This window comes from Patella vulgata, chromosome 2 (assembly GCF_932274485.2).
Source record: "Patella vulgata chromosome 2, xgPatVulg1.2, whole genome shotgun sequence".
NCBI lineage: Eukaryota > Metazoa > Mollusca > Gastropoda > Patellidae > Patella > Patella vulgata.
The window spans coordinates 14,737,114-14,757,089 of NC_065880.2; the positions used below are offsets into that span (position 1 = coordinate 14,737,114).

At 32.8% G+C, this 19,976-nt stretch overlaps 1 protein-coding gene across 8 annotated transcripts in view; it reads right to left on the minus strand.

Annotated features, from left to right (window-relative positions):
- Positions 1-264: 264 nt before the first annotated feature.
- The window catches only part of LOC126811347 (caspase-7), a 40,699-nt gene continuing 20,987 nt past the window's right edge, over positions 265-19,976 (minus strand). For 4 of the 8 annotated variants that reach the window (XM_050536878.2, XM_050536876.2, XM_050536877.2 and 1 more), the window contains 5 exons: positions 18,695-18,803; positions 3,441-3,688; positions 2,915-3,090; positions 1,960-2,113; positions 265-1,495 (listed from right to left, as the gene is read on the minus strand). In XM_050536878.2, coding sequence (XP_050392835.2) covers positions 1,248-1,495; positions 1,960-2,113; positions 2,915-3,090; positions 3,441-3,688; positions 18,695-18,756 — 888 coding nt within the window. In that variant the 5' untranslated portion in view covers positions 18,757-18,803 and the 3' untranslated portion in view covers positions 265-1,247. Of the gene's footprint in view, positions 1,496-1,959; positions 2,114-2,914; positions 3,091-3,440; positions 3,689-12,294; positions 12,448-15,343; positions 15,569-17,407; positions 17,541-18,694; positions 18,804-18,930; positions 18,997-19,976 lie in introns of those variants that run through there. The other 4 variants (XM_050536880.2, XM_050536881.2, XM_050536875.2 and 1 more) reach the window with 4 other exon arrangements.

The window sequence follows — 19,976 nt, forward strand, 5'->3', positions numbered from 1 at the left end:
TAGTAAATATCCTGTGAAATCTTGGTCTAATTTATTTTCACACTTCAACAGGAAGGGGGGGGGGGGGGTTCTTATGTGCACTTAAAGATCATAAGGTCTGTCATTCAGTTGTTCTTCAAGTTGTGGTTTGGATCCTATGTTTGTATGATGAAGAGAAGAAGGAATTCCTGACTAACCCTGTGGGTATTCTATGGGTTCTGAAATGCCTGGTTGGTCTTGATCTGAGTGGACATTAAAAAATATGCAGGAAGTGAACAACAAAGCCACATTTCTCATATTTATTACTTAATATACAATTTCTATAAATAACACTTGCTATATAAAATATACATACAACAAGTACATCTTTTTGTCTTTACAAAAAAGCCTGCAACAAATCTACAGAACCTTTAAACTATAGTCAAGTATGAAATTATATCGTAATACCATAGCGCGTTATTCTATTCTATAATTAATATACATATATTTTGTAATGTTTTTTTGTCTATATATTAATCTCAATATTATCAAAAGTTTGTAATTGCTCGACCAGTTCGAGTATTTATGACTTTATTTTTCAAATTTGCTGCCTTTTTGAATAATAGGAATGGCCCCTCAATTATTCTTGTTCATCAATTATTTTGATCTTTTAAGACTTTGCTATTACATTGATGTGAAGGTCAATGTTGTTTGGAATTTCTTTTTCAAATGTTCTGGGATTGTTTGACTAGTTGAATGAAGTAACATGTCAGTCATTTATGGTGTTAATTCAAAACCATGTTTTAGAAGTACTTTTTCCAAAATTGGCTGCATTTGTCTATTCATGGGAGAGAACCCTCTTGAATTTTAGAGTGACATACTTCATTCATGGAGTTATTTACTCATCATTAAAAACTTGTAAATACTCTAGAAGTTAGTTATATTTTGCTGTATTATTTTTTTAAAATGTCAAAGCATTCAAATACAATTCTGAATCGTTGCCTAGCAACACAGAAAATTATATATCAATGCAAGTACAGATCACTTCAGTTCAAACTTCAAAGCAATCACCAAACTAATTCAGAACATAATTATTCAATTATCTTAAAAATGGTAACACTAAAGCAAACAATTGAAATCTCTATATCAAAGCAAAATGTACAATGATGATACAAAGAAGAACATACATATAATGATAATTTTATTAAATATCACATCATACAGTATTACCGTATATAATACATGAGAAATTACAGCACATATCTAGCCAAAAGATGGATAACAGTAGATCATCTGATGTCTTGTTTCTTTGGTCGAAAGTACACATATCGAGTTAGCATTGATACAACACTGGGAATTTGTTTAGTTCCATCCGTGAATTCTTTATCTGTGCAAGATTCGAATTCGTAGGCCACAATACGATTAACATGTGTTAACATATGTAGTAATTCCATTTTAAAACCATGATTTTCTAACACTATACACAATGCTTGAATAAACCATGAACCATCCTGATTATTTCTCCAAGAATAATAACCTGTTAAGAAAATGGTAAAATATGATATTTTAAGGTAACTTCTGTGATTCAAATCAAAGATTTAAATGGCAAGGAGTATGTCGCCACCATATTTTTTGTCTAAAATTACGTTTTCAGGCATGTCTAAAGAGTGACCAACCGTTTATACAGAATGGAAATAACATTTTTTTTTATTACATAGGTTTGAATGAAATGATGAAAAGATAGGTTGCCAGCCAGGCAACAAAACATATGCCCACAGAAGCTAAATCGTGGAAATAACTCCAGAAGAAATTATTGAAATTAAATAGGACTCTTCATCTCAGTAATGTAAACGACATATCAATTTCAAAACAATCAAATAATAAATGTGGTCTGTAGAGTGTTCACAAGAAAGTGTGAACGGCGCCCAGAAGGGGCGACGGCAATTAACGACCACATTTCTATGTGGGCAGATAATAAATGTTATGATTTAAATGTAATACCGGGTACTGTAGAATACGTAAAAAGAAAATCTGCCTCAGCTGGAAGTTTACGTATGGTGACAGTTTGAACAGCTGCATCTGTTTCATCTTGTGGTGATGGTGTGATGGAATCAGCTAGTTCTACGCCATAATCTAACTTTGTTCCTCGACAAGCCTAACAATGCAAGAAATATAATTCTGTTGTAAATATAAAATATATGACTATATTCTGGTTGATAAATAAGATTTGTAACATGGACCGAAAATCTTTTTTTGTTCTTTTGATTGAATAAGCAAATTGTTTTCCCTCTATTAGATTGAGTGGAGCTTAACCTGCAATAACTAGACATGTTCAATGTTATTGCACACTTTTGCCGGTTTACACTAGTTTTAGTAGAAATCATATAGAGAAGTGGGGTGGGTTTTCTATGCAATAACCACAAGCATGTTGAGCAGATGTCAATGTTACAATTGTCATTTATAGCACCTTCATTTGTTACCCCCTGTTAACTCATGAAAGCCGTGCTATAACAGAACATAATTTAATTAAATCAATTACGTTAGAAAACCAATCCACTTACGGGTAGAAACAAAACAGTATTATTCAAAACACTATGTAATTGTTCTTTCCATTCAACTATCTTTGTATAATTTTTGTCATCTTTTCTAATCCTACAGATATGTTAATATTTCAGATTTCTGGGTGTTGTTTAGTTTAGACTGTCCTAGTTACTTCCACTTTTCGTGAATCATAGTCATGGCCAAATATTTTATGGGAGACTTCAAATTATGCTGAGGGTTGTAGGCAATCGCTGAGGTTACAAATAAAGTAGTCTGGGTAAAAATGGACGATTGCTTCAGACAAAACAAGACTTGGGAAAATCCGGCCAAAATTTTACAACCACCAAATCCCATACTCCTATTCCCTCAAGTTATCCTGTGTTAGATTTTAATAATAAAAGAAAATATGACTTACCTGAATAAAAAAAAGTTTGGGTTTACCAACAAGTGTAGGACTTCTACTACCTTTCAATGGTAGCACCATTAACTCTATTGGTAATATACCATCAGTAGCATAGACTTTACCATCTCTACCATGACTGAGTATAGCACAACCAAAACAATCAGAGTTCGAATGGTCATGTGATGCAACTGAAAGTATAAGAAGAGGGATCATATGATGTACCTAAAGTAGAAAAAGTCAGACGCAACAGAAGCTTCAGGCCTAGCAGATTTCTGATCTCGAACTAAATGCATGACAAAGACATGAAATGTTTAATGAACTAGTCCAAATTTTTCATGAGATTTTCCTGGAACCACTTAACTTTATTGTATTTTACATCCCATCAGGGTCTTCTGTATGAGCAAGGTAGCATGTCTAGATATTTGTTTTGTAATATAAAACAAAATAGCAATGAACATATAAATTAAGAGATCCCTGGGCAGCTGATATTTGAAGAAGAACAAGTAAACTGAGATTGTCAACACAGCATTCTACTTACTATCATACATTAATCCTGTCATCTTAGTTCTAGTAACATCATCGTAACGTCGAACATCAAAACCCAGATCCTGAAATCTTTCTTCTAATCTTTCAGCATCGATATCAGTACCTTCTCTTGTTTCTTGTCCTGTACTCTCATCAAAATGTTTATTATTGATGATAATAAAGATACCTCGATTTTTGTAATTAAAGTTGTACTCATTTGGCTCTGATGGAGCACCAGGTTTGACAGACTTCCGCTCACCACTGGAAAAAAAATAAATACCATTAAATTCCATGTAACAAATCATTGTTAGCAATAGAAGAATGAAATGATCATTTTATTTATAACTCATTTACATTTAGGAGATGTGGCAGTTATTCTTTGCTTGATAAAGACCAGAGAACACTTGTCGAAACGTCGCCAGGAATAAACTTTTAAGTAAGTTGTATTCTGTATAATTATGTCATGTGTTCTTCTCATTCAGTTACTAAATGCTGCTACAACAATTTAGATAAACACTTCCTGTTTCAAATTTAGAGAGAGAGAGAGGGAGAGAGAGGGTTTAACCCCCACTCCACACAAACTAGGTCATTTTGGGACTAACATGGTTCAATTTTATTTCAATAATTTGTTTACGGGTATTGGTTGTTAGAAGTGGGAGGAAACCAGAGGACCCGGAGAAAATCCATGAGGTTGGACAGACGACCCAACGCCTTGTCACATACAACCAGGAATCGGAACCATGTCAGTTGACTGAATTTAGGGGGGTGTTATAGTGCAATAGACATGTCCGAGATCATTAGAGCCCAAGACGTGTTAGGCTTAAGCATAAACTGTTTTTGAAGTGTATTGTTTGTATACGAACATCGATGCTAAGAAATTATATTAGTTTGCCATGAATCGCCCCAAAATAAGAGGGCTGTTACTGTCCAATAGATGATGAATTTCAACCAATGAGAATCAAAGAAATTTCAGATTTGTGCTACAATTATTAATAATCTTAAGTCCTGTGCGAAAAACCTAATTATAAATCGATTGAATAAACTATTTTCTATTCACATGGGATTCAGTGTTGAATTATTCAGAAAGTTATTTAGATTTATTTCCTGAATTATTCAGAAAGTTATTTAGATTTATTTCCAAGTTTTATAGTCGGGACCAGCTTCGGGACAATTCCACCCGGTTTCTGCTATTCCAAATTGATTTACAATATAATGATTATATACGACAATCGCTGATGAAATAAATGATGTCTACAGCCAATGTGTACATGACTGATGCTATAGATAGTAATAATTCTATAGGGATGAAGCTCTAACAAGCTGTGAAAGTTAATGATCTTGTGAAGGTCAATTATCTGTACAGAATATAAGAGCTATATGACATGGCCACTTACACAAGTTTACATTGTAAGTACATCTATCTAGATGGCTATATAATCATCCAATTTAGCTTTAAGCCAAACCAGACATAGTCTGTCTTTAAATTCACATTTAGGATAATCTCTGTTTTTGAATATCCTTTGTATCAATCAACCCGATGTCTGATTCAAATTATTGTGGGTCGAGTGGGAAAATTAGCAAATTGAAAAATCTGTTTAAAATGAGTCCAATTCATTGACTATAATAGGTTCACTATGTTAGATGTTATTTTAATTCAAATTTAAAAGCATTTCATATCAGGAGGTAATTTGAGGGGACTATTATTCCCTTGCAAACTAGAATATTGTAGAAGTTGGAGGATTTCTAACAGGAATCCAAAAATTGCTTAGGTTTCAGTATTTACATAGAAATGAAATGAAATGGGGTTTAACGTTCTACTGTTCTGTATTTACATCGACTTGACAAAACGAAAATTTTACAACATTGTGCAGATTAGATGATATAAACTCTCAAAACAACCAGGTGTCACCTGTGACATTTGTTAAAATCTTTTGACAGGCCCCTTTTTAATTGATTGAATCTAGCCGTTAGATTATCTACCACTGATAGTCTGATTTTGATGTCTTCATCAAATAATCAAATTGATTATATTTTACTTCAAAATTAGATATTGTAGAAAAAAAATTAGATATTATAGAAAATTTTTAGATACCGTATATTAGTAAAAAATTTAAATATTTTAGTAAATTTTTTAGATATTTTAGTAATTTTTTTTAGGTATTTTAGTAAAAATTAGATTTAGTAACTTTTTTTAGGTATTTTAGTAATTTTTTTTAGGTATTTTGTAAAAATTAGATATTTTAGTAAGAAATTAGATATTGTCCAAAAAATGCAAAATGAAGAAAAGTGGGTGAATTCAATTTAGTAACTGTCATTATTATTCAGTGATATCAAATGAAAAGCTTTTACAATGAACTATTTGTTTGGTTGCATTGAACTATTTGGTTGCACTGATTTTCTCTAGGTTCCTGTCTTTACCCTAACATCGTTTACACTAGCAAGTTATTAAAATAAGGATATCCCATGTTAGTCCCAAAATGAACTAGTTTGTGCTGAGACTGTGTGAATGTTAAACCCCATCTCCCCCTCAGGAAAAAGATTATAATTACATTATTATTATATGAATCAATCACAATTTCGGTAAATTGTCTCCAAGCAACCATCCACTTTTCTATGTCTCATGACAAATCAAATACTGGTAGCATTCCACTTTTAAAATTAACTTCATTCCAGGATATATTCCCGATGGATGTATATGCATTTATTTTATCTTAATCAACATGTTTGTAGATTGATTCATCAGACATTCTATTGTTTTGTTTAACATCATAGCTAGCTATAGACAGGTCTGGTTATATATTGTGATAGAAACAAGAAACTCGGCTACTGTTTATTATTGTTTATAGAAATATTTGTCATTAATCACACTTTTACCATTCATGTTACAGACCATAAGTGGGCTTTTATAGTTATTTAGCGATTTATTATAAAACTCTCCCAATAAATCAATAACCTTATTTCTTTTCTTCATGCAATATTAATACTTAGACTATTTAGATCTATAAAAAAAATCACTTAAATTCTATAGCTCCACTAACATCATCTTGCCTGAGTAACGGGTTGTTGTCAAATACATAAAATACATTGATCTATAACCTAATCTATATAAAATCAATCGTAGATTAATCGTGTAGAGTAATTAATGTACAAATTACCGAACTAATGTAAAGCTGTATATTAGTGAAATTAATTAGTTAAATAACACACAAATTATAGTCTAATGTCATACAACCTGTTTGTACTCAAGACAAGAACTAAAGTGTGTAAAGCATTGATAAGAAGAGTGGATCAGACGCAGGTAACGACAATACCCTGTTTACCTTAAACAAAATGTTACAATTGATCTGATCTTATATGGCAACCCCGCTCTTTCAGATAATACCAATTCTAACATATTTGAAATAGTGCAAAAATACATAAAATACAGCAAGAGATTTTAACACTTTAACGTTTAAAACTTAAAATTACACTCCAAGGAATGTATATATGTAACTCACTGCCTGTACATATGTCCACCATCGTATTGTAAACATAAGATTTATATGTTTGGAGAGAACTTACTTATATAGACCTTTGCCTGTTGTTCAATCCAATTCAGTTTTTTGAATAAAATATTGTTTAAACTAAATGTTTGTGTATAAAAATAATTAGCTCAATGGTAAAGCTGCGACCAATAGATACAACATTTGTTTTCCATCAACAGATGGTCGATATCTAAGTTATTTCAAGCAAACGACTAAGTAGTAAAGGAAATAAATGACATTTCATCCAACTATTCCACCTTCATAGATTACTTAGATATTTGCACCAAGTGGGCCTTATCATGCACGGATTATTCAGTTCTAATTCTTAATGGGAAATAACAGCTCCTGTTTCCTAGGTAATCTTTCAAACTGGAAATTATCGAAGAATGCAAATTGCGTTTATAACAGTATTGTAGCATTGTGGTCAGAGTTAGATTTTGAGAGTTCCCCTTATGTAATGGCAGATATAGATTGGGATATGTCAAAGTGATCCACACTCTCTTCAAATTTTGGTTGTTTTGTGCCATACAAAAATGACTATTAAAGATACATTATGTAAGATTTAGTTAAAGAGCTGACCATTCTTGCAATAATAGCTCAAAAATATATAATGTAACATGAAAATATTGAAAATTTCATTCAAATTACTTCATTCTCAGCCAAGTTATCACTGTTTGTAGTTTTAAATTAAATTTTTAAATGGCGAACCGTTCTAATCTAGTTAAGTATCCAATGCCATCGAGAGTTGGTTATGGTCTTGTTTTGTTAGTAAATGTCTAATTAATAGTTCAGGCCCAAAGAAAGACCTGCAATAGGCAGATTTAGCTCTTGCATAATGTATGTTTAAATAGTTAAATAAATTTCTAATGTGCCAAGTTTTCTTTCACCAGATGACTTTAGAAATATCAGGCAAATATTCCAGACTGTTCACCATTCTTCATCTAAAATCTGCTTTGATGTCTTAAACCCAGTTCAATTGCCAGTGCTATCTCCATAAATCTTTATGGTTTGTATTTGAGCTTCTCATTTGTCCCTGATCAAAGAGGTCAGTGAATACATGTCTTATTATTAATTGAATTCTGCCTTTTATTTGTTGAGCAAGTAAAGACAGAGGTATCAACTACTTGTATAAGTTTCACAGAAACCATTTTCTTACCAAAATACTCTATTTTGGGCATAATGTAATAATCAGCTTCAATATTGTTCAAACAGACAGACAGACAGAGAGAGACTAACATATGGTTCAATTTTATTTCAATAATTCGCTTACACGTAGGGGTCTTTAGCAGTGGGATGAAACCATGAGAAAATCCACAAGGGTAGACAGGCGACCCTACTCCTTGTCATGTACAACTGGGGAATCAAAACCACGCCAGTTGACTCAATGACAGACCTTATGATACAACACGTACATGCTAACCTTTCAGCCATCCACCCACCCACCCCCATTATTGTTGGGACTACATAGTCAGGTTTTTTAGCTTAAACCCGACATGTATACTAACACCAGCAGTCCAGTTGACACTTGATTGTGTGATGTTACACCATTTAAAGCCAGGTAGCACAGTGTCTAATCCTCTAATGATCCACCACCAAGTGGGGCTAAGACGACTATGTTTTTTAATAATGAAGAGAAGAAAATCCCTCTAAACCAATCCATGGCCATAAGCCACAAATCGAAATATTTCAAAATCATATTCTAATATACAGGAGCATTTTCATATTTCTGAAGCAATGGTCCGAGAAAACTCTCTCTGGCCATTGCTGGATTGTCTTCTGATATTTGAGCTTTTGAGGGAGAGTATGTCTATTCTTCCCATTCAAATCTCTCCTAAGTACAGCAGCATGACCGCCCTTCGTTTAATCTGGGGTATTCCCAAGAACTGTGGACAGTGATTTAAGGTATTAAAAATTGGTGAAAGTATTGTTTGTCTCCAAACAGTATTGTTTACATTGTAGCCGTTTTGATAGCCTTGTTTGTCACGCAATAAATTTTCTGCAATATTCTGCTATGTTATGAGTCATGACGTAACATTATGTAAACATAAGTTAGGTATTAGTTGTTAATCGGACTAATGACCAGTTATAATTTGGAACAGAAATTTGCTTTCATTACGACAGTGTTGAGTGGGATTAGGTCTAATCAAATGAAACACTGTGAGGAGTATGGAGCATTTTGTGCTTCCCGTAGATCTTGTATACGATAACACTATTGGGGAAGCAGATGCTAAACGATCAACAGACAGACAGTGTTCAAAGCTCATTTGTCTGATATCCATTGTACATCAAATCTTTATTAAACACAAGTTGACAATGAAACAGACACCCACCAGCAGTAATGTTGTCCAAGCAGTTATGAGCTTAAAATCGAAAAAAGATCAGATCAGAACTAAAACCTCTGACAGGACTTTATAACAAAGGGAAACAACAAAAGGTTTCTTATATTCAATCAGATATATAAATAATATAAATTTCAGAAAAATAGGTAAATGTGTGAGGACGTCTGCGATATGATTTTTGCTAAGATACAATATTTTAGTGTATCGTAGACAAATGTAGAACTTTTGATTGTTAAAAAATTTCAAATCGTATAACTGAACTTAGAAAATCATAGTGTATCATGGCCAGTAGCAAAGTGTGGAATATTGCAGCAGCAATTTGATTTGCAGTCGTTTGTTCTACTGGGGAAGGTAGAATCAATATTTTACGTAATGTCTCGTTTGCAACCTTCACACTTAATTAAATGTATCATGAAATTAATGCAACCAGAAGGAGGTTAACATAAATGTGTACTTAAATTAATGTGACTCTCCTGATTCTACTTTTTTATATATAATATATCACAGCCGAGAGTCTTTCTGTAAGTTCAACAAAGCTTGTTGATGCATTTAGCGGTAATATTAAGCCCAAAGCTATATATATGTTTCCTAATCTGATTAAAACACAGATCCTATTTCGTTTTACTTGTCTTTACTACACAATGATCTGGAAGAGTTGATGTGAGGGATTAGCCAATCAAATTGTCTGTTGAGTCGAGTTATCGTCTAGCTGTCACACGGAACTCTGGGTGGACATTCGCAGCAATAGAAAAATCAAAACAAAAGCTGTGTTTCTTAATACCAACTTGAAGAGAAAGAGTGAAATGGAGTTTAAGGTCCGCTCGACACAAACTAGGTCATTTCGGGACTAACGTACGGTTCAATTTTATTTCAATAATTTGTTTGCGCTTAGGGGTCTCTAGCAGTTGGAGAAAACCGGAGGACAAAGAGAAAACCCACAAGGCTCGACAGACAATCCTACTCCTTGTCACGCACAATCAGGGATTCGAAACCATACCGCTTGACTCAATGACAGACCTTATAATACAACGCGCACATATGAACCATTTGGCTCCCAACCACTCTACCCACTTGAAACAGCTACGCTGATTGGTTAATCAAATAACTAACATCACAAGACCAAACGCCACTTGTATGACCACTGACGCAACCTCCCAGTACAACCGGTGAGATCTTCATGTTGTTGAAGCTATCGAAAAAAATAAAAAGATAGGTTGCCAGTCAACAAAACATATGCCAACAGAAGCTAAGTTATTCTTTAAGTGGCATTTAGTAACTGGGTAGATAAATAAACTATATACACATACTTATGGAAAACAGCTACTGATTTATATAGGCGACGTTTTGAAGAGTATTCTCTCAACGTTTTCATGCTTGTCCGAGCATTCAACAAGGGTTGTCAGTGACAAAAGAAAAATATGTGACAACTAGTCACATATTTTTCTTTTGTCAGTAAAATCTGATTAAGAGTAACAACCCATTAAGTAATTATCAGAAATCATTAGAATTTGTTTGTCTTCTAGTTCTGCCCTGCATATAACGTTTAGTATACAAAATATGTAATATCATGAATTTAGCTGAAAATCAAGTATGGCAATATTTATCAGAAATCATTGGAAATCAATAGGCCTCCTTATCTCATGACCATAGATGCTGTGTATAAATTTAAAGTCAATCAGATAATAACTTTAGCCTTATAGAACATCCACAAGCAATCATGGATGACGGACTGATGACAATATACAACCAGATTTCAATGTAGGCGTATATAAATGAAACAAAGCATCGATCTGTATTCTAATCAGATTGTATGTTTCCCCAAACTAGAGATATTTTTGTTACACAGATGATGTTCAATAACAAGGGTTACTGTTTCATCTCATTATTTAAAGGAGCTAAATCGCTAATATTTTGGATCATGAAATTGACACAAATGGGACGCAACGTTTATGATAATGTAATATGAATGTATATAAACTGATTTACATTCAATTGTTTCTGTTTTTACTGTACTGTAATTTCTAATCAGTTAGGTTCGGCGAAATGTGCCAAAGTCTCAATTAAATGACAATGTTTAGCGTCTGGTTATTCCAGTTTACACTGATGGTATTTATTGCGCATGCTCTCCAGATAACAATATAGCGTCACCATTTGACATGACTTGTGGAATATGTCTAGCCTCCTTCTTTGAGTCCCTTGTTCCAAATGGCGCTGAAACGCCCTATATGGTACACGATTTGTGTACCAATGGTAAAATGTTTATTTTGTCTTGAATATTGGATATCAGAAGCTCATCTTTTCCCTTTAAGATCACAAGACCAATGTTTATTTGAATTGACAAATAATTTGTGTTTTCAATGGCGAAAATTTTTGATGATATTGAGTTAGAGACTTAGCTACTTTAAAGCACTATAGTAGAATTGGTAATTACATAGTACAGTAGTTAATCTACCTACAAACCAGAATATACCATAATTACCAATACATCAAGTTAATATACCTAAAACCAGAACATACCATAATTACCAATACATCAAATTAACAACAGCCAGATTTATGTTTTTAAATTATGAGTTACATTAGCTATGATAATCAAAGTGAATCAATATCCTCAGTTACACATAACTTACAAAATACAACCTTTATTAATAAATGCCATAAGCACAATATGTTTGAGCTAACCACAAAAATTCAATCATTACACATAACTATCTTACATAATACAATTGTTATTAATAAATGCCATAAGAACAATGTTTTGAGCTAACTACATAAATTCAATCATTTAAATACAAATTCTGGAGTAGAAAAGCAGGAATTTAAACACCATTTCATTTAATATACTGTTTGTATGAATGTATTGTGTTGTCTATATGTAATATGTATTATTATGTCTAAGTGTATATGTATGCATGCTGTCCTTCATGGACGTTTTGATGCAATAAACATCTTATCTTATCTTATCTTTAATACAATACAATACAAAAGAGAGACAGAATGTTACCTCATAATACTTAGTAAGATGTACCTAGTTTTAAAAAGCTAGGCAAACTATGGACCTTGTTGAAACTAGCTTATCACCAATTCCAGCAGAAAACCAGTTCGAATCATCTAATCAATCATTTAAAAGAACTAGCTGACAGCAGTAACAACTATACAGGAAGATGAGTATGCTTGCTGATAAGAGAACACACATGTCTAGTCTAGTCTAGTCAATATCTACAAGGGCAGATCCCTGGAGGGGGTTGGGTACCACATACTCTATCTAGGCAATTTAGATCCACACACAAATACTAAATTTAAGAAAAAACTAACATTTAACTAATAGTTGGCCAAAAAAATATTTACAAAAATTTGAATATCAAGTGGACACGTTTTTGTAAAATGTTAAGCTGGGGCTTCTTATTTTAATTTGCTTGTGGTTTTTAAAACAAAAAATCCCACATACATCTAAAGGCAATTAAATAACCTGACATGCCTTATAGCCATTACTTGTTCTGCCAGTCGAGTATTTATAAAAACCTGTGTAGTAAAACATGGTCATCAACAAGAGGGCTTAACTGGTGATTCAAGATATCTTAAATCAACATTTATATTCTATTTCATTTCCCAGTCGTTCCCATGGTTTCTCCTTCATCTTTATTCATACAGGGAATGTCTTTTTCTTGTTAGTCAACTCATTAGTCAATTTGTCAAATGACATGTCCAAATTTATGGAAAAGAAAATAAATGAAAGCGTCTGTTATTTGAGATTTCTTCTTCAAATTAACTGGTAGACTATTGATAGTCTATATTCTTTATCATGTATATAGTTGACAAAAAGCAGAAATATGTCATGAAGTTAATTATCCAGTACATGTTTCTAGTCTGATATACTGGATATATGCGTCTATAGACTTGATCTTCATGCCATTTTCTGCTTTAAATAAGCATAAATGGTAACGAACTAATCAGCAGTAAATATTCACTTGACTGCCAATATCACTGATAGGGATGTCATTGGGGCGAATTAATTGGCTCTCAATCTTAACTTTTTTTCTTCTGCAAATTAAATTCTAAAACAAATATTGGAATTATTAAGAAAAAAAATAAAGGTGTTTGATATAAGTTTATCTGGATAAAAAAAATTTAAAACAAATTTAGATAAAAAAATAATAGAACTATAATTATATATAATCCACTATTGATACAATTCAAATTTTAGTGATATTTTAAGTCGTTTAAAAAATCTTCCAAAATTTCAAATTTGTACATCATATAATTTAATGAAATTTAAATAATTTAAAAAGGCATTATGGGAGATTAGAGAAAGAGCTGGCAGTTCTTGGTATAATAGTCAAAAACTAGATAACGTATAGGGAATTGATCCACTCTGAAGCGATATATTAGCACACTAATTTTAGGCCTAGCCTCGATTACTAAAGTCGGTACGATAAAAAAACATACTGCGTTGAGCAGCAGATCGGATTCAAATTCAGTAAATATCGCAGGCTAGCGATTACATAGAGAGTTGATTATGGTCTGGATAAGTTAATTAATGTCTAATTAATAATTTAGATAACATTTCAGGCCTAAAGAAATAACTGCAATACTCAGATTTAGCTCTTGGATAAGGTATAAATAATTTATTACAAATTACATGAGTCCATTATATTGTCTTCGATTTTAATTGATGACATGATATTGGGACTGTTTCTTAACAAGATTTCAACATTTTTTTTATTTCTATATTACTATTAATTTATTGACTTAATTATAAAAATGGCAAAAAATAAATAAGTTGAGTTTTATCATTTTGAAACGTTAGGAAATTAATCATGTAATACAGAGACTGTATCTTAACAAGATTCCAAGACTTATTCTACCTGCAATATCTATATAGACATGTCACTACAAATAACAGGGTCATTTTTGGAGGGTCTTGCGATCTTGACTCTTCTGAGCATGTGTTGAAAATTTCAAGTGAATCCGTGGAGTAGTTTAGATTTTCGGGTTGGATTAGGTTCGGGTTAGGCTGTTGTGTTGGGTTTGATGTGGGTTCTTTGATTTTTGAGTGGAGTTTCTATGTTTTTAGTGCATTTGTGGAGGGTCTTGACTCTTCTGAGCAGGTGTTGAAAATTTTAAGAGAATCCGTCCAGTAGTTTAGATTTTCGGGTTGGATTAAGTTAGGGTTAGGCTGTTGTGTTGGGTTTGATGTGGGTTCTTTGATTTTTGAGCATCCATTGTATCAGATATTCAGAAGTGTGATTTTTGTGAAGTTTCAGAAAAATATTTTGCTAAATCATTGAGAGAGAGAGAGAGAAATGGGGTTTAACGTCCACTCGACACAAACTAGGTCATTTCGGGACTAACATATGGTTTAATTTTTTTTATTTCAATAATTTGCTTGCGCATAGGGGTCTTTAGCAGTGGGAGGAAACCGGAGGACCCGGAGAAAACCCACGAGGTTGAACAGGCGACCCTACTCCTTGTCACGTACAACCGGGGATTCGAAACCACGCCAGTCGACTCAATGATAGACTTTATGATACAGCGCACGCACGCTAACCATTCAGCCATCCCCCCCCCCCTAAATCATTGAGGGCAATTACCTTATATAATTAATCAATGGGCATTCTACCAGATTTTAATGCCATATGGAAAATCATCGGATTCTTCAGTTTAAAAGGTTTGAACAAGTTATTATAAGTGTTCAATGGTTTTGATTCCCCGGTTGTATGTTACAAAGAGTAGGGTCGCCCGTCCAACCTCGTGGGTTTTCCCTGGGTCCTCTGGTTTTCTCCCACTTCTAAAAACCCCTACGCACAAGCAAATTTTAAATAAAATTGAACCATATGTTAGTCCCGAGTGGACGTTAAACCCCATTTCTCTCTCTCTCTCTCTAAAAATTAATGTAAGCTTAAATTAAAGCAGCTAAACCTCTTAGATTTAGGTGAAAGAAAAAAGAATTTCAACTTGTAATTGCACCAATTCTCTCTCTCTCTCTCTAAGTGTTCAAGATGAGAATATGACAACTGAAATGTACAAATCTATAAATGATGTTCTACAGTAACCTGTTAGAGAAGAAAGTTCGATAAATCACCAGTACCAGGGACCAAAGATTATTATCGTCTGTTTCATTAAAACAAGTCATCAGTCATTAATGAGTTGCCTGTTACATAGAGAACCAAACTTTCAACCACCTTCATTACATTTATTGGATCCAATCTGAGCAATGTACCAAGTAAAGTTTTTCACCTCTAGCAATGTATTATCCAATTTACTTGATCTGAGGCTGAAATCTTACACAAATAAATAGCGGGGACTTTATTCCAAACCATTACCTTTGATTATACGTCTGTATTTATAGAAAGTTCCAGAATAGCCGTCAAACTTGTTTTATTCTAGTTACCAATAATTGATCTATACGGTTGGATTATTGGCATTTTTTAAAGCAATTGTGATACGCCTCTGTGATCTCAACTTTCTGATATATATCTCGAAATTTTTTTAATGATACCATCAGTTTGGGATATGAAATGAACACTAAAATAGCATTTGACATCAAAGAGAATAGATTGTTAGAATAATTTGTACAAGACATTGTTCTTGTTTTTATGGTAAAACTGACATATATGTACAATTACTGGCTTTCTGCTTGAAATGAGCTTTCAAGATGAATTAAAACCATGGCTGTTAATCAGGGCTTTGAAAATCATCTGCCAAGCATCGCTCTAGGCAACTTGATAAAGTGAAATTCAATTAAAAAGCAGATCTTACTAAGTAGTACAGTGATGGTATCACAGTTACAAGAGAATAGAACAAGTTTCATAAAGAGTCTAAAGCTATTTAAATAAAATCAATCACTGTTACAAGAGAATAGAACAAGTTTCATAAAGAGTCTAAAGCTATTTAAATAAATTCAATCAGAGTTACAAGTGAATAGAACAAGTTTCATAAAGAGTCTTATATACCGTTCAGATGCTTATTTTTAAACCAGTTCAAAATCGCCGGGGTTTTTAAGACAGGATTGTGTTGCGTTCACACGTACTATAAGCCAAACGAGTTTAAACTATTCTGACCTCTTCGGTCGAAGGTTAGAGTTAACTATACATGGGCAGCTTTATATTCTTTATTCGTTTCTTGCACGCTTTCAATAACACTGGCACTGCCTGACCCAGGAGTGTAACTTACTGCGTACTGCGAATGCTCACAGCGAACTGCGTTCAGACGGCCAAGATGAATCAGTTTAAAATAAAAAGCCTTCTCGAAGACAGGTCGCGAGCTGGGTTTTTTAAACTGGTTTATTTGCCTTATTTGTGTTCAGACGACAAAGTTAAACTGGTTTGACGATCCCCTGTGTATTTAAACCAGTTCAACTTAAGCATCTGAACGGGCTATAGTATAAAGCTATTTAAATAAAATCAATCACTGTTACAAGAGAATAGATCAAGTTTCATAAAGAGTCTAAAGCTATTTAAATAAAATCAATCACTTTGATATGTCTATTGTAAAACATACTAAAAGACATACAATGGTCTTTAATATCAAAGCTGTACTTAGTTTGAGACTAACATATCAGACTATTTTATCAGAATTTTAACTGTCTTAAGGGATTTTGTTATATTTAAAAATCTACAAAATCATCGATTTAAGCAAGAAATTACTAGCATTTTCACAATTTCATTTTGCAAGAATCCTCTCAATCCAAATATTATGATTCTGTGCAGAGATCAGATCTACCTAAATTGAAGCGGGATACGTGTAAAATTTGAACTCTACATATAACATTACATACATTATTCAACTTTGGTCCAATTTTAAGCACTCAATTGACATTTTATGTGTTGAATTGGTGATTATTACTCTTTTATTGTTAGGCTTGGTAGTATCGATCTGTCTGATTTTGACATCTCTAAGATCACAGCATCACCCCCCCTGTCACAATAAAACCAATCAATTACCACCAACTGATACTGTGTAGAGGAAAATCATCAAATTGATCTAAAGTCAAGTCAAAGTAATCTCCACACATAAAACCTTGGAAGAATTTTTTCCAAGGCATAACATTGCAATTACTAGCGAAATTAGAATTAAACTGATGACACATGCACAAAAAACAACCCCACCACACATACCGTTTTCTGAATAGCTTCAGCATGATTTGACATCAACAATTGTGAAACATGCACAAAAAACAACCCCACCGTTTTCTGAATAGCTTCAACATGATTTGCCATCAACAATTTAAAGTGAATTATTAAACAGTCAGCGGTGAGGTTGAAGTACTATATTTACTTATATTGTTATTCAACATATTATAATTATTGATTGTGTCAGTCCTTAATAAATCAATGTTGAATGTTTACTATCAAATAAATTTACATAATTTACATTTTCAAATCAGGTAACTGGTCATTATCACCAGTCAATGTCGGTTAATGTCCATGCATACCAGGAATTCCATATATTTAACTTAAATACACTTAGAGTACTTTAAAAGATAATTTGCCAGGCAACGAAACATACAAGATTTTTCAAAGTGATCAAGAGTTAATTAGTAATATGCAGAAAATGTTTAGAATAAGTATTCTTCTTTGTCTCGTAGTTATAAATATTGCGTATTTAAAGTTATCAAAAGCCAATCTGATTAAAATGTGAGGGGTTGGATGGCCGAATGGTTAGCACATGTGCACTGTATCATAAGGTCTGTCATTTTGTCAACTGGCGTGGTTTCAATTCCCCGGTTGTATGTGACAAGGAGTAAGGTCGCCTGTCCAACCTCACGGTTTTCCTCCAATTGAAATAAAATTGAACCATATGTTAGTCCCAAAATGACCTAGTTTACATTGAGTGGACATTAAACCCCAATTCTCTCTCTCTCTGATTAAAATGCAGATCTATATTCCGTTTCGTTTTTTTTTATCATTTCGATGGCCTCTACTACATGAAGATCTGAACTGTTATACGAGCAGCCAGACATTTGATTAACCATTAAACGTTGATGTTTCTAGTAGGATACCCACAGTTTCGTACATCGCAAGAACTCACTGCAACAGACGGTTTCCTTGTCTAATCGCTCACATCAACCAAAATGCCGGTAATATAACAACTCTTCCAGATCTTATTGTAGTAAAGACAAGTAAAACGAAATTTTGAACTATAAAAAACGAAACAAAATAGATTTGTGTTTTAATCAGATTGATCAAAGTTTTTATCACAAATTTGTGACAATCAATAGAGTAATTGTCAAATCGTAAATATCTGTATTAATATGATAGTCATCCTTGGTATCCCCCAGTGGTATTGTTCCGTTTTACTCCACTAACGTGAAGGTATAATAGTTTAACACATAGACAACTTATTTAAGAATTAGATGATTATTGTTTTTATTGAAGTCTTTCAAACCAAATAATTATACTTACGTAACTCTGCGTAATATATACGGCAGTTCCTCGTTATCTGTATGCATGGAGAATTTATCCATGAACTTAAGTTGTCTCTTTCTATCTTAATCAGTGTCCATATTGTAAACTGAAAGTAGAATTATCACATTTTTAAAATGATAAACAATATAATATTCACGTTATAATGTTTACACTAATTTTATTACACTATTTAATATTCTTGACTATCCCGTCTAACAATAAAAGCCACGCACCATTAATTCTAAGTCAGTATTGTACAATAACAAATAAAAGCTTCACTTTCCTGTCACCTAAACAAAATAGCCCAACTAAATAGCTATATTCAACATGTCTGTGTAGTAACATGCAAATAATTATCAGTTGTCAAAACTGTTTCTATTGGGAGTCAGACAGCGAAAGAGACAATTATTTTGCCTTACCACAAGTAAATTAGTTTTTAAGTGTTTTTGTTATCTTTGAATAATAAAACAATGAATAAGTTCATGAATTTATTGCATGTTTAACTATAAATCCTATATATTCCAAAAATGTCAAGGTTATTCAGACTTGAAAATTACAAAAGACATCATATTATCAGACTTTCATTACCATGATGTATAAACAACATATTTTTTAATCGAACACAACATATTATGTTTATTTTATAGAAAGGATTTTCACATGATATCAAAATTGTAAGCGTTTCTGTTCAATTTATTTCAAGTTAGGCTGCATATGTCTAATAGCCTTCATTCACACTTAGATATCAAAATAAATTTCCTCCAAGCACAAATTTCCTCCAGGCACCCAATTTAACATTTATATCATATTATGATATAAAATGTCAACGAAAATTTGGTAAATAATAGGCCTACCATTACATTACAATAATAAACATGATACTACAATCTACAATCTGTTCTATTATTACATATAGCATGATGATTAATCTGATCCTTTGTCACTTAATTAAAAACAAATATAATATCATATATTTGAACAGGGTGTAGTATGCACATGATTCATATCATGTAAGACAATACAGATATAATGAACCATATGCAATGCAAACAATGGCATCGATCAACGGAGAATGATAGAATGTGACCGCTCAATTTTCTTATATGGAGGAAACGGCACCCACTTTTTAAAAACTAAGTTCGCATTTTCTAGAAATGTAATACATTTTTGTGTAAGTGAAATACCTGTGCCGTCAAGAATAGGAGTAATTTGAAATCATTCTTAAACCATTCCATTCAAAATGTTATAATTTGAGACCATTCTTAAACCATTTTCATCC